At 43.8% G+C, this 22,259-nt stretch overlaps 2 protein-coding genes across 4 annotated transcripts in view; one reads left to right on the forward strand and one right to left on the reverse strand.

Annotated features, from left to right (window-relative positions):
- Positions 1–22,259, reverse strand: part of cyfip1 (cytoplasmic FMR1 interacting protein 1) — a 32,681-nt gene that overhangs the window by 6,693 nt on the left and 3,729 nt on the right. For 2 of the 3 annotated variants that reach the window (XM_086224915.1, XM_086224917.1), the window contains exons 2-23: positions 18,810–18,930; positions 17,814–17,903; positions 17,192–17,269; positions 17,015–17,116; positions 16,744–16,925; positions 16,449–16,545; positions 16,109–16,237; positions 15,895–15,999; positions 15,392–15,483; positions 14,071–14,188; positions 13,409–13,531; positions 13,073–13,198; positions 12,491–12,657; positions 11,457–11,604; positions 10,168–10,321; positions 9,900–10,056; positions 8,134–8,230; positions 7,435–7,511; positions 7,195–7,303; positions 6,991–7,110; positions 6,564–6,763; positions 5,235–5,322 (exon numbers count right to left, since the gene is read on the reverse strand). In XM_086224915.1, coding sequence (XP_086081041.1) covers positions 5,235–5,322; positions 6,564–6,763; positions 6,991–7,110; positions 7,195–7,303; positions 7,435–7,511; positions 8,134–8,230; positions 9,900–10,056; positions 10,168–10,321; positions 11,457–11,604; positions 12,491–12,657; positions 13,073–13,198; positions 13,409–13,531; positions 14,071–14,188; positions 15,392–15,483; positions 15,895–15,999; positions 16,109–16,237; positions 16,449–16,545; positions 16,744–16,925; positions 17,015–17,116; positions 17,192–17,269; positions 17,814–17,903; positions 18,810–18,926 — 2,676 coding nt within the window. In that variant the 5' untranslated portion in view covers positions 18,927–18,930. The remainder of the gene's footprint in view (positions 1–5,234; positions 5,323–6,563; positions 6,764–6,990; positions 7,111–7,194; positions 7,304–7,434; positions 7,512–8,133; positions 8,231–9,899; positions 10,057–10,167; positions 10,322–11,456; positions 11,605–12,490; positions 12,658–13,072; positions 13,199–13,408; positions 13,532–14,070; positions 14,189–15,391; positions 15,484–15,894; positions 16,000–16,108; positions 16,238–16,448; positions 16,546–16,743; positions 16,926–17,014; positions 17,117–17,191; positions 17,270–17,813; positions 17,904–18,809; positions 18,931–22,259) is intronic. The other variant, XM_086224916.1, reaches the window with a different exon arrangement.
- fndc9 (fibronectin type III domain containing 9) lies at positions 1,118–5,171 on the forward strand. Its single transcript, XM_086224920.1, has 2 exons — positions 1,118–1,271; positions 3,256–5,171. Exon 2 carries the CDS (start codon positions 3,303–3,305, stop codon positions 3,927–3,929), a length of 627 nt encoding a protein of 208 aa, XP_086081046.1. The 5' UTR covers positions 1,118–1,271; positions 3,256–3,302; the 3' UTR covers positions 3,930–5,171.

The raw sequence follows: 22,259 nt of genomic DNA on the forward strand, positions 1-22,259 counted from the left end.
GACAACAACATCGGACAAGGAGCTCCTAAGCCACACTAATCTCCCTCAGAAGTGTTTGCATGGTAGCAAAGGCAGTGGAGCAGTAAGATAAAACATGATGCTCACAATGCTGCTGCTACCATGCAGGTGAGACTGAGCTCACTGCCACAGTGCTCATGAACAGCAATCAACATGATGTCAAGCACATGATCCTTCACCGTAGTCCTCACTCTTAGTTGTGATACGCCTGACAATAAAACAACAACAACAAAGCAAAACCCTGAATCTGAATGAGAACTTGAGGTGCACTCATGATGCTCATGTTTTATTTATGGCTTGAATTTAGGTATTCTATGCTATTTTTGTCTCACCGCTATTTTCTATCACATCGAAAGCATCCGAATGCATAAATGCAACTGATAATGACATCAAATTGTTTAATGACACAGTCATGCTTTTATGGGGATGGGCCCCATTGGAGCACAGCATGCACTTGGTGCAAAAAAAAAGCACACGTGAGCTGAGCAGAACCTTGAGGTGGAGTACATTGTCTCCAGATCTGAACATTAACCCTGCAAGAGCCACGTAGCCGATGTAAAAAGAAGAGAATGATAATCAAAGATGGGTTCATCGCGTTCAATTCTGAGGCAGCTTCTGTGGTGGAATATCATTTGTTGTTGAAATCTTTTTTTTTTTTTTTTGGTCTGACATAACTCGGAAATTCAGACCATCAAAAATGAGAATGAAGCTTGAACAGCAGGGGACATCCTCTGGGGACCATGAATATCCCCGACAAAATCTGGTCAGCAGTTGTTGAGAGACTCTGTGTGAACCTGACAGATGCTTCCACCAACTGATCATCTGACGCCTTTTCAGCTTCCGTTCCGCTGGAAGCGAAGCCCTGCAACTAGTTTTCAAAACTCAGACATATTTTAAGACTTATTCAAAGGGAGAAATGTCCCGAGATGAAAAATCAAGGCCGTCGCATAAATTCACACACATTTGAATTAATAATGAGCCATTTGGATGTTGAACTGTTGCAGCACCCCTCTCCATCTTCACTGCGAGAGACATCGCCTCCCTCTCTCCCCCATTGGCAGACAGATGAAGCCACTGCTCTGATTTCTGATCTGGAAACACACCCACTAGTGTGGCAGCAGCCGAGGCAGCGACACACTGCTCTCTGCTCTCCTCCAGAGGTCTTGATTCAGTGACCATGGGATCGATGCCAATATGAGCGGGGAGCTGCAGGCGGGCAGGAAGACCTGAAACACCTGAGGCTCTCCACATAGGTTTGTTCAAGTTTTCTGTCTGACTTTGAACTGTCATCACCACTCATGACCATTGAAAAGGGCAGATTACCATATAGACAAATGTGTTTTGTTGCTATGGGTTACAGCTGATGCCTCTCAACAGTGATTTACGTTTCATAAAGCAGATTTAAGAATTAGGGAATAGATTAGTGAGTTTATCAGATTATCAGTTTTTGTCATTTGATGCTTTAGTCAGAAGAGCATTTGGGATAATGTGCATTATTGCGCATAAATAGTACGTAACTAGGTCGTTTACGTTGAAAATGCCTCGCTAACCCTGATCAGTACCACACCCACCCTGCATCAATTCAAGCAGGAGGTGGCAAAGAGAAAACTAACACCTAGCATTTCTCACTGCGTCTGCCAAGTCGATTAGAAATGACTGGTCTTTCCTGTATTTAGGGGAACTTTAAACTGTGGACTCGGGATTTTCAAGTTTGTGCTATTTTTTTATATTTTATAATCAAAAAAGCTGTTTCAATATATAACACTTCTGCTGGTCATACTGTCAAGAACTCATCTGTGCAGCAGCTATTCAATGTCAGCAGATCATCGTTCCTGAAATAGGTGATTAAAGGACACGGTTGAGCCTCTTCACAAACCCTTCTGCTGCCTGTAATTTGCTGAGCATCTGCACGTCCGCTCACCTCCCTCCCACCACGCTACTCTGTTCCACATAATTCTGACTACAATGCTTGTTATCCTCTGACACTCTTCTGGCCTGTTTATGATTAATATGATACGTGGGTGAGACTGACAGGCCGCAGTTTTATTCTTCATCAGCTGGCTTGTATGGTCTCAGGAGAGGGAGCAGCAGTGGGACTCTGTGGGCCCCCCCATGGACAACAACAAAAAAAAAGCTTAAATGATGTCCCCTGTGTGTGTGTGTGTGTGTGTGTGTGTGTGTGTGTGTGTGTGTGTGTGTGTGTGTGTGTGTGTCCCTGTAATTGACTGGGGACATGCTGAAAGACCCTGTTCAGATTTGACGAGAAGTTGCGTCCTGAGTGATCTGCCTCTTCGTCAGCCGATGTCCTCCATTTAAGCCAGTGTCCAAACTGGTCCAGTAAGGGCCGGTGTGGCTGCAGGTTTTTATTCCACCCAAGCAAAAGCAACACCTGAGCCAACAAGTGAGCTGTGTGGACACGGCTTAGTTGGTTTAAGTAGAATCAGGTGTTGCTTTTGCTCAGGTGGAATGAAAACCTGCAGCCACACCGGCCCTTACTGGACCAGTTTGGACACCCCTGATTTAAGCCAACTAACACTCAGAGAGAGATGTCACTGCTGCATCAAACACCTTGGACATTTTGGTTTGTCAGGATCACACCAAGGGGGAAGACCTGGTCTGTGTAGTTTGGAATTTTCCCTCTTCCAAATTTTAATTTCTAGCTGACAGACAGCTGGCTCTGCCGCTTTCTCTCGTCACTGAAGCTCGCCCAGTAACTAATCACTCATTCTCCTCTCCCTCTCTCCATAAACAAATAAAAAAAGAAAGAGAATGACGGTAACTTCTCAAATGTAATTTAAATGTTGATGATGGGCATGAATGGTTGCGCAGGTCGACACGATCCACAGCAAAAATAAACCTGATACTCTGATATAAGGTTTTCGTCTAAGTCCCGATTAGAGAAATATACTCTTGTGTGTCGCTTGTAATGAATACAAACTGTTGCAGGTGTTTGTGGATGTGGGGTTTATCTCCATACAGAGCACACAAGTGAGATCCAATCACAACATTGACAGCAGGGGACATTGATCACTCAAGATGTATCTTAATATGTCGAAAAAGTGCTTTAAGGAGAAGTGGTACAGCTACTGGGGCAATTTGGCTCCTTGAGCAGGCATAAATGCTTCATTTTTACATGGTTCCTATCCACCCAGTCATACAGAAGTGTGGATTCTCAATTGTCTGTCAGCAATTATTAAGAGGAGCTGTTCTTTCTCTTCCCCATTTTCACATAATGAGCTGGCAGAGACTGTAATGTCTGAAGTCACACATCCCTCAGCCACATCATGGGGATTACGGTCTACAACATCTCTGCCACCTCCGCCAGAGTGAGCTGGCCCTCGTCCTCCACCTGCCTGGACACCTTCTACAGCGTCATGTACGACCCCAACTGGAACAGCCTCCTGATGGGCTACAAGCGCAAGAGTTTCATGCACGAGGACCGCATCCCCGTCAGCCAGACCAGTACACACCTGATCAGCCTACACCCTCAGACCACCTACTTCTTGTGTGTGACCTGTCAGGCTGCCAATCCGGTTCGGGACCAGTGCCAGGTGTTCAACACTCTGAGTGACAGCAGTGAGAGTAAGGACAGGGCTGGCTGGGAACTCGCTATGGGTGTCTGGCTGACCTGCTGCATCTTGCTCCTGGTCATCGCCAGCATCTTGTTGTGGGGATGTCTGCACACCATCTGCTCCATCCCCAGCCAGGCTGCCGACAGCTGCACTGTGGTGACCAACGCATCCCGCCAAGACATCTCTGGGTCAGGACGCCTCTACACTCCCAGAAGCAGCTGTGACAACAGCGCGAAGCATGCTGCTGTCCTACAAAACCCACTCCTCGCAGCAGAGGCCAGCGGCCGTGACCACGAGCTGAGGACGCTGGCTAAGCTGTCTGGCAGCGATCCAGTGTGAATCAAGTGGATTGAGGTCATTGTTCTGCACAGGCTGAATTGTCACAGAGTCGTTTATCCACTGATGAAATCCCATTTAGGAGAAATAAAAGGGTTTTATTTAAAAATAAGTCGCACTAAGCCACTTCCGTTTCCAATGACAAATGTTTTGCAAATAAGTCTAGTTTACTACTGAATGTTTCTTGTGAATAAGAATCTCATGACAGAATTTCTTATCCCAGTTATTTAAAGAAAGGTTGTAAATGCAAACTTCAATGTTTTCCTTATATGTTGCAAATGATTTAGGAGCGCTTTCTCACCTAATGGTCTGGTCCAAGGTCCGGACTTTTGTTGTTGTTGTTGTTAGATTGTTTTCATATGGTCCTGTAAAGTTCGCTTTCTCACTGCCATTATGAAAGCGGACCAAAGGAGCCACCTATGTCATGACGCCATTAACTGCAAGGTCTGCGCCTGTCATTGATTGGCTTGTGGATGAGCGTGCGTCTGACGTTACCGCGTCGGAAGTGCTCTGGCGGTGTATTTTTTTTGGTCACAGCAAAGAAGTTACCATCAACCATGGATCCGCGGATTCACTTTGTCGTTGGTAGATGCCCCACTCTTTCTTATGGCATCGCGCGCCTTGTTGTATGCCTGCCTCAACTTTTTCATTTTTAGGTGACACTGCTCCGGTGTTCTGTCATACCCCCCCCCCATCCTCTCCGAAAACGCGAAACGTCTCCAAGTTCCGGTGGGTCTTCTCCAGTTCATTTTTATTTCGTCCTCTGACCATATCTGAATGAAATACTCAATCCCCCCCCCCCCCCCCCCCAAGTATTACCACGGCTCATCTTTGCTCTGTTTATGTTTATTCGGCGGGAACGAGACGCTTAAATACAACGTGTATCCTGCTTTGGTCTGATAGTCCGAAAAATGCTTTCACATTACACAGCAGCAGACTTTGGACCAGGATAATCCGGACCGAGACCACCTCCTGAGGCAGGACCAAAGACTTGGTCCTGAGTCTGCACTGTGGTCCGGTGGAGCTTTAACATCTGTTAATTTGCTCCGGACTATCTGGAAAGTCCGGACCAAACGAGGTAGGTGAGAAAGCGCCCTAAGACATTTTAAGACACATTTCAAACACTGTTTCCTCAATGTGGTTTTTCCACTGTATGTAAATAAAATATACATGTTGTGAAATTTGTGAATGTTAGGCTTCAAAATGAGGAACCAGAAACCAATAAAGACCAGTCAATGATGAAATACAGTCAAATTCATTTAAATGGGCCGTGTTCTTTGTCTGGGTATGATGAAGAAATGGACTGACCTTTGACCCGTACAGATACTGGGGCTGAGCATTGGGCGGCTTGTCCCTCTGGAACTCCTGAGAGAAGGGCAGGACGGTGCGTACGAACCTGAGCAGGCAAACGGCACACGCACACGCACACACACACACACACACACACACGTTTAAGTTCCTTCTCCATTCTTACTATAGATGACCTTGCAGCAGTCTTACATTGCAATTACTGCTGATGCCTCCTTAAGGTTTTTGTATAAAATTGTATAAAGCAAATTAGTTTCTTAAGAAAGAGATCTGATTCCATGTTAGCAGCACACAGCCAAACAGAAGGCACAGTGAACCTTCTTACTCTGTGTTCAAGTGCTGAACTTTGTTCAATAAGCAAGGTGGAGGGCAAAGCTGTGTATCTGCCAGCCAGTCAGTGCTCTAACTCTCACATACGGTCATGAAATATGGCTCGTGAGCAAAAGAACATGATTGCAAATACGAAGTGAGTGAAATTGGTTTCCTCAGGAAATGCACTGAAAGGAGCCTATTGAAGTGGTTTGAACCTCTAGTAAAGATGCCACCTCAGTGCCTCCCTAGGGATGCATTCCAGGCAGGTCCAGCGGGGAGCAGGCCTCGGACCAAACCCAGGACCAGGTGGAGGGGTTTTATCTATCTATCTGATAGCTAGGTTTAGGTCCGTCAGTCAAAATATGAGCAAGGCTTTATTCTGCTTCAAAATGTAAGCCCATTCATAATCATCACACAATCGCTAAATGATTTTCTTGTTTTTCTGGATGAAAGATCCCCACTTTAGCGTGTTTTCAGCGGTTAAATGTTGACACTACAAGTTACTGGATGGAATGAAATCCATCGTGGATACCGGTAAAATAAATAATTCAAATGAATGCACATAAATGAATGTCACTAAAGTCTCTTTAACAACAAATGATGAGGGATCAAGCTTGTAAATATTTGATTTAAGGAAAATGTTCCTTTTTCAAACCTTTACACATTCACATGCATCTTTCAGCATGTCAAAAATTTGATAATTCTTATGTACACAAGCCTAACAAGGGACAGGGGTTACATCGGGAACTTGTTTTGGTAACATGCTAAAATTCAGCTGGCTAAAGTTCACATTTTCAAAAAAGTATTTAATGAGAATGTAGCTTGGCCATCATTCCCTGCTTATCATTAAGACAACAAAATATTATAGAACACAAAGTCCATCAAGGGATGGAAGAAATTTTAAAGGGTTTTTAGTTTGTTTTTTTGTAAAAATCAATAATGCAATATGGCTGCCACAGGAAGTTAGTAACAGTGACCAAAAATGATGGGAATTGAGCGCTTCTTCAATGAGCCCACCTGTTGGTAGAGCCGTTGTAGCAGTAGTTGGGCAAGAAGTCGTAGTTGAGCTCCCAGAAGACGTGCAGAGTTATCCGGCCGTAGGGGGCCGACACATTGTGGTTGGCCTCACGGAACATGGCGTCCAAGCTGTCCAGAGTCAAGAACTTACTGAGGAGCTTGTGAGTCATTCGGTTGATCTCCAGAAGACCGTCCAGTTCCTTAGAGGAGAGAAAGACCACAGGAGTCAACCACAGCTGTACACAGACACGATCCCTGTTCTCACGTCACTGCAACATTGAGATGAGAGGAAAGTCTGCTTCCAGAAACTCATTCATAGGAGAAAATAATAGCATGGAAGTAGTATCGTAGTAAAGTATGTATTTGCTCTATTTTGGGTCTAGTTTCCAAAAAAAAAAAAAAAAAATCGTTTTAAAAGTGGACATACCATGATTGAAGTGAGGTCCTCGCTCTCAAAGCGATTGATGGCCAGTTCCAGAGACTTGTAAAGGGCAGCTGACACCCTCTGAGTAATGAGCCTGTTCAGATCAATGGAGCGGCCGAGGAGCTGCGGATCACAACCAGTTAGTCGAGCATTCACACTGTGACTCCACCATCATGAAAGTAGCAGATGCGCTTAATTGCCCCATACCTGGACATGGCGCTGCTTCAGCAGCGTCTCGTAGCGGTTGGAGGCGGGCCAGGGAATGTTGGTGCCCTGGTTCTTACAGTCAGTTCTCAGACGTTTGTCGAGCAGAAGACTGAGGGATTCAACGGGAGGATGAGTCACATCAGAAGAGTGGATTTGCATTTATAAAATAACTTTTGCTTCAATCAAAAGGAATAAAACATATCCCACCACATGCAACAGTATTAACAGAAACAGACTTACCTTCCTGCTAGAATCTTGTAATAGGCAAAAATCTGGTCAGCCAGCTTGTAGACAAACTGATCAAAGCACAAGTTCACCTGAAAGAACAAAGGTTCAGACAACATGTGAGTTTGCCTACAAGCGTCTGTGTGGACCATCTTACCAGGAAGAACCTCAAACTCTTCATGTAAACCAACAACTGTAAAAAGTGCATTTCCACCGCTGCCCCAATAGGAACCAGAGAATGGAATTCAATGCAGCCCACACAGCGCAAAACTAGTCTGTGAAAATAAGCACCACAAACACACTTCTACTTTCAGGGATGTAGAATTACAATCAGGGCCTGGAACTAAGCTCCACCAAGTGGCAAAAGCAGGTAGATTTGTGTTTGGTGTGTACATCTCAAAGGAAAATCTGCCCCTTTAGATGTTTGAAAAACGGCAACAAAATAAAATATCTGTCACGATCACAACTACATGAAACTGTGGGAGCGCCTGAAACGGTCTCATCAGATGAGGAACTTTGCAGTGCATGCAGGTCCTTGTTAACTCACATTGTGTGAATATGTGTAGCCCTTTACGTTTGACTGAAAAAAAGAAAAGTTTGGCAGGTAGAATTCTTCATCCACCAGGCTGGTGAGTTACAAGTTCATTTGTGACCCTGATTGCAATCAAATAAAAACAAAGCATGAAGTCCACAATGAACGTTGGAATCAATCACCTCAGCCTCGATTTCATCATAGAGGAACTGCTTCTTGAATTTGGTCAGAGCGTAGTGTGCGCTGTCATTGTACAAATCCAGGGGATACAGCACATACCTGGAGGAGAGTCAAGCACACAAAAAACTAAGTTCAATGGTGAAATTTCAAAAACAAAAATGTCCACATTGTAGGACTCTGAACAACGCTGGCTGAGATGGGAATATCGTAGGAGACGGAAAATATTCCGTGCGTTCAAGTGAAACGCGCCATGACCTGGACTTTTAAACAAGAGCACGAGTTCATCAGTTTTCTCCGTGTGGTTCTCATGAAGAGTGAGCTGCAGACATATTAGGAGTGAAATAAAAGTTAATTTGTCTGTGTCAAATATCTGTATGTTTAAAAGCATTTTAATTCCTGCCAGTTGGCATGCTTAATGGCTTAGGCAGAACCTGCCTCACATCAACATAATCCCACAGAAAAGACTTAAAACAGCCTGAACACGTTTATAGTTAATCCCAATTTTGGGGATTTCACTCTGAGTCACTCTAAGTTGTCGAATAACTCTGCTTCATCCCTGCTGGCACCACCAAAGCTTGAAAAAATTCCAATATTTTGTAAGAAAACCAAATAAAAAAATACACCAAGTGTCATCAAATGGCCCGACAAGTGAACACAATCAGTGGTGCTGTTTTTAAGTTAGCTACCGCTGTCCATAACTAGCGAGCTTAATTAGTTTTCATAATTCAAAAGCATGAAATGTTAAACAGCGAAGTCTGTGCTCTCCTCGGCAGAACATACTTGAGAAATATTTTCTGTTTGTTGAAAGAAATCATTTCTGACCTTAAAAAAAATGTGCCACAAATTACTTTGACAATGGTAGTCAAGTTATTAGCTAGCGTCTCCTGTTCAGTTTGAGCTAAATGAACTGTAACTGCCCCCGATAGGCCTGGAAGAACCAGAAACAACACTGCTTTTCTGAGCTGAAGCACTGAGTTTGCAACCTTGTCTTGATAGGAAAAAAAAAAACAGCAAATGCAAACACACAGCTGTTGGACACCGTCCTATACAGACAGCCACCAGGAGAAACTCTGAGCCAAACATCATTCATTTAACCTGACCTGGCACACACCAACTTGTCCGAACCACCTCACCTCAGCCACTTGTATCCATTCTTTTGGTGTGATGGTAAATCAAGGGGTGAAATTGCTGCGCTAAGGAAGTTAGCATTCCTTGCCCTTGCTGCCCCGGAGTGTTTGGAGTGTGTAAAGTGAGGCACTAGCTTGCTCTGTTTCTTACAAATTGTGCCTTTAACCAATGTGGGTTGAGAATGTTCACGATACATTGATTATGAAAACTTTTCAGGCGCAGGTTTGATTAATTCTATGATTCTGCTTGATCATAAATCTGCCGTGGCCTATTTTTTTTATTTTTTTCATCTTTGACTGCTGCTCAACATTCATTAGTGTGCTACACTTGAGCAGGTAGCACAATATAGGGCTAGTGGGTTTGTCTAAAGAGGCATCAGTCCCTGCTGCGCAGTCTAATTTTTAGGTAATAATTCATAGTCTGAGTGATCAGCAACAAGCACATTTGCAGAGTTCCATTTACAAATAAAGGTTATGCTTTTATTGTCTTCATTGAATCTCAGATAGATTTGATAGATGTCTATTCTATGGTAACAGTGCTGTGAATGAATGTTGAGGAGAGTGCAATTTCCCTGGCGGAACGTCCAAAAGGGATTAATAAAGTAGTCTGTCTGTCAGTCTGTCTAGGTGAGCATCCTCACTCCATCATAGAAGCCTCCTTGGTCTCCAGGATGTGGTCTGTGAGGATCCAGGGCATGGACATCTCGATGGGGAACTGGATCCTGCGGCCCATTGTGAGTTCCAGGAAGAACTCCCTGAACCAGAGCTGGGAGAGGTCACAACACTGCTGCAAGGTTTCTACACGGAAGAAGGAAACAGGTTTTTTTCTGTTGTTGTTGTTTTTGTATTTTTGTAAATCAGCAGCTACTTTCCAGGATGCCAGGGTCTCTCAGGAGCTGCGGGCCTTACCACTGAAGTTCAGTAGATGGGTGTAGAAGAAGGACTCGCGGTGAAACTTCTCAATGTCAAGGATGGTGGGGCCTTCCAGACTGCTGCGCAGGGTCTTCTTTGAGCCACTTTTGTCAGCAACGAGAGACTCCAGCATAGTCCGAACCATGTAGAGCTGTATAAAAGGAAGACGGCAGCTAAGCGATGACTCATCTTTAGAGAGGAGCCATGAGGGGAATAATATCTTACTCATATCAGATGTGCAGCTGTTCAACTAGATCCTTTAAATACAGATTAATTAAATGACAGTGGCTCGCATAAAAGAGCTTCTACCGTAGTTCACATATTATCTCCAGAAAAAGCCTGCATCTGAGATCTACCGAGTGGTTACAGAAATGAATTCTTGAGCAACATAAATCTCTCTCTCTCTCTGTGTCTCTCACTCATTTTGTTCTTGTTTAAATTTCTCAATCTGCCACCCTGTTTGTTCCTCTTTTCAGCCTAACTGGTTGAGGCAGATGGCCGCCCACCATAAGCCCATGTCTGGCGGTTTTTGTCATTGCTGTTGCCAAGCGCTTGCTCACAGGAGGAAAGACGGGAAATTAAAGAGCATGCTTCTACACACCGTTCTTTCTGGGAAGTATAAAGAGAAAACGTCTGTTGTTATCTGGCACCGTACAAATAGAAACAGACTAGCCATCAGCAGGAGGGCTGTAGGACATCCTCCTGATCAGACCTAAAATAGCCCTTGATTCCATCTCAGTAGGGAACGTCTTCTCACACTTGATGTCATTATCACCTTCATTGACTCGCTGTAACACAGGAGCTCAAACTGTTGATTCAGGGTAGATAAACACAGATGGCCTTTGTTTACCTGGGCTTCATACAGTAACACCTGAAAACAAGATTAGTTCCTGGAACTCAGCATAAAGCTGACACATCTGGGTGACTTATATAACATCAAAACGACGATATGTGATATATATATTATTTTCTTCTTTTTTTTTTAATTTTGAAAATGCCCACACAAGGCCCAGCTGTGTGAGGGTGAAGAGTGTCGAGTCCAATGAATTAAAAGGGAAGATCAGGCTGCTTTCAGAGATCAACACCTCTCCTGACACCTTGAGTTTATAATTCCTCCTTTAACCACAGGTGGTCCATCTCACAAGAGCACTGTCATTGCTGTGGGTAGACACCTACCAGGGTCACAGTACTTAAGACCTCTGTGACGAGAGGAAGGATTAGAATAGGGATGAGAAAGCCAAGCAGAATAGTGAGCAAGTTTACAAGCAGAGGTGGGGAGGTGAGACCTGTGTGCTGGAGGGCCCCACGGCTCGACGAGGAACCTTGATGTCAAAACCGCCCTTAGGATCTTTTTCACCACGGAGGGCGGGATCGTTGTGTGGCTCACGGCCAGTTTCCCAGTCACACACCGTCTTCCGGATAGCCTGGAGGACACTGACGCACCAAAAGAAACACTGTCAGGATTCATTCACGCTGTAAGAGAGAACACAGCGGGCCTTTCTAGTCTGAATGCAGTACACCAGTGAGACGGACTGGAGTGGCTCAATATGGTGCTTTATGAATGGGATTAAGTCCACAATTAGCTGACACAGTTCTGCTTCAGGGTCTTCATTGCAAGGGAGCGACTGCACTCAAGTTTTCCTGAGCTTTCAGAGAAATCTGATTCACGGTCAAATTTAAAATTTTAAATGACCAAAGGGTATCAACAGCATACACAATTGCAGCCTCTGTTCACTAAACATGTATTTAAGTATGAATGACTTAGTGTCTGTGGCCTGTTAAGTGTGTAGTCACGTCACTCAGCACTTTCACGGTCGCTTAAAACATAAAACCTGAATTATTTGTGCAGCATTACGCCCAACTAGCCACTTTTAAGCTTATTAGTTTCAACCAGGGCTGCCCAAAATGGGGCCCAGGGATACAATTTGGCCAGTCAGATGTAAAAATTATGAATAAATAAATACACAAATAATAATGGTAGTCAAAAGTAGTATTTTGGACACTTCTTATTCATCTAAAATAACTGAAAACAAAAAAAAACTGCAAAGTCTAGTATAATTGAGGTACTTTTTGCTGATATAAAAGGGTTTGTGTCATTGTGCAGACAGTCGCTCTCATTAGATCAACAATGGGATTCATTATAAAATTCACAAATAAATGATTCCACATCTTATCATCTACTCTCACTAGACAGTGGCTCAATAAGACAGGTTCTCCATAATTCTGTTCCTTTATAGCAACTACTTGTCAACCCTTTGGTATGAAGCAACATGCTGACCATTACTGTAGACTGGTTTATCTCCAGTCGTGTCAGCTGTACCTCTGGACCACGTTCTTCTTCTTCTTGATGGCTTGGCGCAGCGGGTCACGAAGAGTGATTTGAGAGAAGTCCTGCAGGGCTGAGTAGATGGTGTGGCGGATGGCGTGATTGAACACACTCTCCATGCGTCCCATCAATACCTGAAGTCCCTTTATCATTGCAATCACCTGCGAAAAGCACAAGATTTATCAATGACGAGACTAAAAGTTGTAGAGAAAATGTGTGTCTGTCGGGGACAGGCTGACAGGATAATGGTAAAAGGGAGGAATAAATCAGCCATCGGCAGTAGGGCAGAATGATATACATGATATTTTTGTTTTTGCTAACTTATAGTCTCCAAGTCTAGTTCCAGTCAGAGCCTGTGCAAATCAAAACTAGCATTTTGAGTTGAAGGGGAAAAAAAATGTATGCGTACTAAACCCGGGTGCATCTAACAGTATCCTTCAGCTGAAAAGAGGAGGACACATTTCTAATCTGCATGCAAAAACAGTCAACCCACGCCACTCGGTCGCCTAATGATGATGGTCGGAGAATTCTGACCCATCAGCCAACACTCCTGTAAATTCCTCTGACACCACTGACCTCCACAAGGGCAAACTTCTCCTCGCTAGTGTAGTTGTATCTGGTGGCTCGCTCATACTCCTCAGCGTTGTCAGGACACTCTTTGTTGGAGTACTTGTCTGTAGGATGAACCAGTTTCCAGGAGTACTGTGGGCAAAGGTTTTACATTTAAGAATCAGGCAATTTGGGAGGGTTGAGCTGTCTATTACAGCCACGACCTGCACCATCTGAATGAGCTAACAACGACTATGACCCTCGGAGCTTCATGCAAGGCTGAAGACTCAAGAAATAAACTCATTTCTGTGTCAACAGAATTTCTTTCACTGCACATTTTTTCCTCAGTTTGAGAATCCTCACCACTTCCATGACGTGAGCACTCCATTGGGAGAGCAGCTGCATGCCTTGCAGGGCCAAGTCAAAGAGCTTCCTGTACTCAACATCAGTCTTTTGGGCTTCCTGACGCCCCGATCCAGTCACTACCTACATGGACACAAATTAACACATTTTCAGCTCAGACACCTGACGTACCCACGGGAGAGGGTAGTGAAGAGAAATCATAAAAAGTTGAAGAGAGGGAACAAATTACTCAATGCCTTACAAAATGGGAAAGAAAGGACAGAACAAAATAGAACCAAGGAGGATGTGATCATTAAAGTCATTTACTGTCTGTAGTGTAACAAAAATCCTTGTGCGAGTCAGTGAGTTAATTTTCCATCTTAATCACAATGAACTGTGATACGGGAGGATCACCTGATGACGCCGTATTACATCACCAGCATGGATTCCCTCACATATCCAGTTGCTTGGTGTGCTCGAGGATAATCCAGGAACTTCTCCTCACTGAACACGCACAGGATTTTCTGAATCACATGAACCCGCTAACAAAGCTCAATGGTGCTGATCCTACTCAAGGAGCTGCCTTTCTGGGTTTTTTTTCTGACTGGGGCTAAATACTGCACAGGTGCCCAGTTTTCCCCAGCCCCGTATCTGAGAGCCTCCCCACTGAAGCCTATACCAACCTCACTGTTGCTGTAGCGAGCCAGCTCAGAGATGAAGCGCATGTGATCCTCGCGGATCTGAATCATCTGCTCACAGATGTTGTACTGGGGGCTGCTGGATATAGATGTGCATGTCCACCTGAGGTATAAGATAGGAGAGCAGAGGGAGGATTATATAGACAGATTACATTGATAATGAAACTAGCAGGGGCAATGTGTGAAGAGGTTACATAAATGAAATGATAAAACTTTAAATCTGTTACCGATGTGACGTTGTAAATGTCCTTGAAGAACAGAAACATTGAGGTGGCGCAAATAAAATACTGACACCCTCGATACTCATGAGGATATGACAGCAAAGAACGCCGGGGCGTTCAAATTCACTCTGCTGCAACACGACTTGAACACGGTCGGCAACTTCGTTGTGTCATGACAAGATTAATTAAGCTGTAATGACAGGTTTGTGTTTTTCTTGATAACTGGATCCCACAAATGTAATGCAAACACAACTGTGGCTTTCTCAGCTTCCAAACATTTAAGAGCAACATTCCAGCACTTCATGGTACATGAAACAGAAACTACCCAGACTCTCAGTGCCTTAAAAACCTTGCTTTGAACCTTAAATGCAACTGTGAAAAATAAAGTGAACAGAACTCCTCTTTAAAAAATCACTCACTCGTGGTCAGGTGGTTAGAGCGCATGTCACATATGCAGCTGACCCCGGTTCGAATCCCAGCCGGAGGTCCTTTGCTGCCTGTCACACCCACCACTCTCTCTCTCTCTCTCTCTCTCTCTCTCTCTCCCTTGTTTCCTGTCTGTTTACTGTTAAAGAAAGGCGTCCATGCCTTAACCAGCACCATCGATAAATACTGTAATCTTTCTTTCTTTGGCAGCTCTTCATATGAACTTTACTTCTATGTGTTGATCATGATGACTAGATGCTCACCAGTCTCAATGCCACGAGAAATACAGAAAAAACATTTAGTGACGTTGAATAAACTCATTTCAGACGCCAGAAAAACAAAGGGCTTTTGGTTAAGATGAGTGCTGAAAATCAATGAGCTTTTTGAATTCAGGTGTATTCCTAGCCTGTACAACCACAGATAAAATAAGGCTTTCTCCATAATTGACAATTATTTGCATAAACCCTTTCCAGATTAGTTCAAAAGATACAGCCAGCTGGGCAAGATACTCTCTCCAGTAAGAACACAGGCAGCTCCTGACAGCAGATAACATTAATGGCTCGGACTTCATCTCTCTCTTGGGTGCTGCGTGTGTCTGTGATTGACTGAAGCTAACACACACGGGCCGTATCAGACGACATAGCGTACTCGCCTCTCACCTGGATTTGTTCTCTTCAAAGTGTGCGCTGGTCTTGATGTACCTGGACAACTCAATCTGCATGTCACCGAACAGAGGGACCACCTGGAGTTGCTGCGAACACCAAGGACACAAGCGCCCACATGCAGGTATCAGAGAAGTTTCTGGTTTTCACACTCCACCAAGTGAATATTACACCATGGCTACATTCACATGCACACCAATATTCCACCAGTATTCTGAAAATTCTATGTGTCATATAAACAGTATAACCCCGAATTTGTTTGCTTTAGACTCATATAATTTTGCAGGAAATGGAATAGAGCAGAAACAGAATCGAGAACCATGATTACCGAGATGTCCTCCTGCTTCCCTTGTCTAGTGGTTACAGCTTCACGATTCTGTTATTGTTTAGATTATGATTGTATCTGTAACATGGCTGTAACTGTTGGATCACTTCTTTTGAAAACATTGTGATGTACTGTAGTATAATAAATTGTCTGCCTATAACGTAGGCCTCCGTACCTTAAAGAACTTGTCGATCTTGGTGAGGTTGATCCTCTTCTTGGTATCAAGCTTGTAAATGTTGCTGCTGTTTCCATCCATGAGGTACAAGCCAAACCCCATCACCTGGAGAGAGTAACAATAGTTATGCGTGGGATATAAAGTGTGTATAACGAGTGTCATGAAAGGAGACATTGCTAGGCGAGCCACGTCCGCAGGCGAGGGCTTCCCTTACTTTGAGCAGCATGTGTTTCTCACTGGGGGTGAGGTACATCTTGTTCTCATAATAATCGACACACAGGTTGACAATGTCTGCCAGCAGTTCTTCGTATCCATTAATCACCTCCAGCTGCTGCTGCAAAGACTGGCGGGTGGTACAGAAGAGATGGATTAGTAGTCTTTTGTGTAAATAAACATCTGATTCCATTCATGTTTACAAAAATGTCCTACAGACATTATTATGTAGTTCATTTGTGTGTATCCATAAATTCTTAGTAGCTCATTAGATCCACCTGATCTGGGCATCAGCAGAAACAAGACAGCTGCTTCATATCTGGAGTGTATGTGTGACCAACCTGAGTGATTTTGTTGTGGTTTGCCAGGAACATGGACAGGTTCTGAGACTCCTGGATGGATGAGGGCTCTGACATTTTTCTCAGGAACTGAGCAGCTCTGGGGGAAGGTAGGAGAAAGACTGAGATGTAACTTAAAGAAGACAATGGCATTTAATCACATCTGTCAGTCAATCAGTGTCCAAGCAGTCACGTACAGAAGGACATCTGGAAGGCTGCTGCATGATGCTGCCATCTAGTGTCTGCTTTGTTAATTACAGTGCAAATTTGTGTTACAATTAGCAAGATTTCCGAGTACCGTTTATAGGCAGAGTGGTCATTTTTGACACTACATTTCATGTTCTTCAGTTCATCCAGCACAGCAAACATGTTGATGAACTTCCCCAGGGTGAGCAGGTATGCCTCCGACACAAAGTCTTTTCTGCGCTCCGTGTGACAGAGACGCCGCACCTCCCCACAGAAACGGTCAATAGCTGTGCGCTGAAAGAAGAGAAGATCACATCGATGAAGCTTCGCAAACAGCCATCCTCAACACAGAAACCAGTAAGAGAGAAGTCCCAGGACGTTACCTGAAAGTACATGAAGTTCATCAGCTTGGTGACTTCCGGCTCCAGGACCTCCACTGTCTTCTCATAGATCTCCACTCTGTTGGGCTGTTCATTGCACTTCACCTAGAGAAAGACAAAGACTTGTTCTAGTTCCACTGATTCACAGATCATGGGAACACGCAACGGTGGTGTGAATACCTGTGGTATTGCCCTTGAACAGCTCCTCCAGGTATAGAGCATGACAGCGTACTCCTGCCCCTCCTCCAACATTTCATTCTAACACAGGAAACAAAAACGCAGTTATCTGTCAGTCCCACCAGCAATACAAAAAATTATACCCCTAGTACAACCAACTGGCTTCAATACTTCTACAAAATAAAATAAAACACACAAAAGCCTGAAATATGCAGGCTTGGATTTTTCTAAGTCATTATTCCCCCTGGATGGCCAAGAGACGCTTTATTGCTTTCAGGCCTACATACAAAGTGCTGTTTGATTCAGACCCCTAGTAATTATCCCTCACTAATTAGACACAAAGCCCTAGCATTGTTGCCAGAGAGGGCCCAATAGCATCTGTTTATCCCCAGGCCATTTGAGGGTCCTGCCTCTGAGCAGAGATCCCACGAGCTGCCTGCTGGACCATAACAAAAGCACTCGTGGGACCAGAAAGTCCCTCAGCAGGACCCGATTCCAACAGGCCTTGAGCAGCAGGGAGAGTGGCCGCTCAAGATAAACAGTGATTTGCAGTGTGTGTGAGTGTGTGTGTGTAAGTGTGTGTAAGTGTGAGAGAGAGAGAGAGAGGGAGGCCGTGCTACTTTACCATGCTGGAATGGACAGTGGCCTGCTCGATGTATCTGGCGATGCCTGTGACAAAGGCATTTCGGTCCTCAAAGTTGGTGTTGAAGTTTGGCTGGAGGAGTGAAGATGATGTTGACAAAAACAACAAAACACTGGTACAGATAATGGGTACAGTAAATTAATGCTACTGGTGCCAATTCATTAGTATAATACAAAATCAAAGTAGTAAGTAACTACAAATCTAATTTTTTACATGTTTTTTGATGAGTGAATTGAAAAAAATTGTATATATTGAATGAGCTGTGACAAGCGGTTATAATGTTTAAATTCAAAATCGATAAATGTCCAATATTTTCCAAGCATTCAGGATAGTTTTCACTACTCACAGGAAATGACGGCCACAACATTCAAAAGTATGAGCCAATCATAAAAGGGTTGGTAAAAATCTCACAATCTGATTGGTTGACAGCCGTGACATTCGATAAGATTAGATTAGATATTCCTTTATTCGTCCGGCGACAGGGAAATTCACAGTATTTTAGCAGCAAAGTGGATAGATTAACAATATCAACAACATAAGTAGAAAGTCATGTAAAAATAAACACTGTACAAGTATAAGACACACAACAACAACAACAAAAACAAAAGCAGTTGCACATGGGGTGTTAAAAATGAAGAAATTGCACCCAAGTGTTTCACAGTGGTTGTGTGATGGAGTCCTCGTGTGTGTGGTCTCCTGAAAGCAGTGCTGGGTGTTAAACAGTCTGACAGCAGCAGGAGGGAAGGACCTCCATTATTCCTCCTTCACACATCTGGTGTGAAGCAGTCTGCCGCTGAAGGAGCCGCTCGGCGCAGCAGTGATAAAATGAACTTGTACCACTGATGATGTCACTTACCTGACATTTTAAGCTCTACTTTTAAATGAGGGACAACAGTGATTATTTTCATTCTTTTTTTAAGACTATATTTTCTCTAAAATCGATTCAAATCAAATCATTATTTAGAGAGAGACTCTGACCTGGTACATGACCGAGGAGGGGAGGGGCTCAATGCATGGCTGCTGGTCCGGGAGGGGCAGCTCCTCCAGCAGATCCACATTTGAGAGGGCATCCTCTAAGGTCACAGTCGATGCCATTCTGCTGGAATGCCAAAGAAGACACAAATTTACAATTTTTGTCCAACACTAGCTCTGCAGCATTCCTCCTACAAAGTCAGAGGAGCCCTCAGACCTCCGTTAATGTCTGCCCCTAAACTTTATGGGTTCCTCCCTGGCTAATGTGGCACTTGGCCACCAGGTTCTGCTGAGTTGTCTTTTCCGTTATCTCACCGATAGTCAGAGAAATCAACACATTGGGAAAACCCTCTGGGAACAGGAATTCTGGACAAATCATCATGCCAGTTGGGACATACTTTAGCCTGGAAGATGCTCAATCCCTCCATCACTGGACAACGTGAAGGAAGCAGGACAGAGGTGGAGGTGTGGGCTGAGGAAACTAAACTCAGCTTCATGCTAAAATTCTACGACACATTATTTTTTTTGAAGTCTTTGCCACCTTTGCAGAGAGGGTGCGTGATGGCCTTGCATGTACATCTACATACGTGGACAGAGTTTTTGCTCTTGGAGCATGTACCAACATGCCTGTGAAGAATCCTGAAATCCCAGAGGTCCTACGATTGTGTTCATGCATTCATGCCATTTCCACATGGGTTATTTCACTGCCCGTCAGTCTGTTGTACAGATTAAATACAGACTACGTTTATAAATGACTTTATTTGTCATTGTCAGGCTTCACTGGTGCCTTCAAAACTATTTGCTGACCACACACCTTACTAACAGTGTACCAAGACTCTAGCAGTAACACACTCTCACATCCCTAAACTGCCACAAACTGATGTTTGTGGTTACATGTGAATAGACTGGTGCTGAACCAGTAAATGATGTGGTATGCTTTGGTTTGCATTCTCACACTATTGCTGACTGCTGACTTTCAGACATCACTGACACTGAACAATCAAAAAACCTATTGCAATCAGAATTGACATTGAGTCAAACAATCCACGGTGACTAACCGCCGACACAAAAGCCTGGCAGTCACCGCGCGCTCAGAGCAGAGGTCAGAGGAGGTCGCCGACCTGCTGCTTCTCTGTAGATGGAAGTACAGTGACAACGAGTGTGAGGGGGAGAAGACATAAATAATAAGAGTGCTGCAGCCAGGATACGGTTGATATTAAAAACAGGCGAAGCTGCTTTAAGGTCTCTGACGACTCATAAAAGCAGGTTCAGTCTCAGGGGTCATCTGAGGAAAAAGATGACGGCGTCATACCACTTCCAGTTTGGAAAGTCCCAGCCAGCTGCTCCAAATATAATCACCATTTTATTCTGCTTGAATAAAAAAAAAACAGAGACATAGACACAACTCCAGTATCATGTCCCAGCGCTAGAGAAACAAATTAAACAAACTCATCCTGAGACACTAATTAAGTCGGAGACGTTATCAGAACAAGCTCCTTACGATGCCATGCATTTTTGTTTACTAAGCACGTTTGCGCCGCTCGAGCAGCCCTGGACGGCTGCATGCAGGCCTGTTGAGCAGTTTATGGAGACCGCTGGAGAGAGTGTGTGTGCGTGCTGACCACAGCCAATGACAGACTACAGGAACAACTCATCACCGGCCAAAATATGGTTACCATGACGATAGTGAAATTAGGCATTCCTGCTGCTGCCAGGGAGAATACACTGAATGCAACATCCTCAAACCATTATTCAGCCACCCCTCCTCACTCACTACTGACACAATAACGTGGCACAGAATCCATCGAGGCATCAAAGTGGAAGTGGAAATTTCGAACCATAGCGTTGTCAAACGATTCACCCGAGAAGGTTCAACCACTGACCAAAATACAAAGCACACCAAGGCCCATCGGGTATGTTTACGAATACATGAACATCAATAATACAAGATGGCTGCCATAAAACTGGCGGACCAACCTGCAAACGTGTGGGAAAACTAACAGAATTCAGCGAGCGACAGTGTGAAGACACAGCCTGCAGCAGTGGATGTACTTACAGGGACAAAAAACACAGTACCTACAATTACGAAAATATTATCATTATGTTACTTTACAAAACTACTGCGGGCTGCACAACTGTTTAAGAATGTCTGTCATGTGATATGCAATATTAGAGGATTTTTTTTACATCATTATACTAATTTTAATTGGAAAATCCAATAACGTGTCTACAGTGGGATTTTGTGGGGATTTGTATCAAATAAAGATGTTTTTCAAGTCTATAAAAAAGAAGCAACTCTTGCACCTTCCTGTGGTTTGAAATGGCAGCAGGCCGTATTACGTTGACAGTGGTGCAGTAAATTATGTAAATTTCGATGTGCGGCCTGAACACTTGCAAAGACTGTTTTGTCAGATTTGATCATTTTCAACTGATCAAGGGAGCAATTCTTTTTTTTATGCAACATTAATTCTGGAAATTCCTCATGAAAGATCAACGAATGAAAAACAAAGCAACATTTTCCTACTGAGATCTCACTATTACGTTTGTCACCAAATGTCAAGTACTCTTTTTTTTATTTTTGGAAAAATATTACAGTTGCTAGACAACCAGCCCATAACAGACGCCCTCAAATCATAGTTGTTGCGGTACAGTTCACCCACGTCCCACCAACGTATACAGTTGAGGACAGAATTATTAGCCCCCCTACAAAAGTGTCATTTTTTAAAAAGTATTTTCCAAATACTATTAACCAGAGCAACAAAAAAAAAAAATGTCCAACACAGCTTTTTTAGACACCCTAGTTTTATTTGTGAAGCTTCAATTATTTTATTTTGCACACAGAAATGAAAATATTCCACCGAACACAAAAAGTACCCTGGTCAAAATGATTAGCCCTCCACATTCTACTGGTCAGTTGTGTATCCCTTTTGCTGGACAACTGCCTGCAGTCGTTTGTAGGAGTTTCCAACAGGTCTCTGACACTTCTTTTGAGGAATCCTGGCCCATTCTTCTTTGGCAAACCTCTCAAGTTCCTCCAGATTTGAGGGTCTTCTGGCATGGACATTTTTCTTTAGGTCACCCCACATATTTTCAGTTGGACTGAAGTCAGGTCTTTGTGCAGGCCATTCGATTACATTCACCGTGGTCTTCTGGAGATAGTTCTCCACCAAGAGGGACGTACGTTTAGGGTCGCTGTCATGTTGGAAGACGAAGCGACGACTCAGACCCAGTTTTAGTGCTGACTGATTCAGGTTCTTTCAGAATCTCTACATATTTTTCTTAATTCGTGACTCCTTCCACCTTGAGATTTCCAGTTCCAGATGCACTGAAGCATCCCCACAGCATAATACTTCCACCACCATGTTTCACTGTGGGGACGGTGTTCTTTGGGTGAAACGCCTCTCCCTTCCTTCTCCAAACATTAGCAGTGTCTCTATGGCCAAAGAGCTCTAGTTT

Source organism: Aulostomus chinensis, chromosome 14 (assembly GCF_037954235.1).
Source record: "Aulostomus chinensis isolate RoL2024-O1b breed Wild chromosome 14, RoL_Achi_v1.0, whole genome shotgun sequence".
NCBI classification, from domain to species: domain Eukaryota; kingdom Metazoa; phylum Chordata; class Actinopteri; order Syngnathiformes; family Aulostomidae; genus Aulostomus; species Aulostomus chinensis.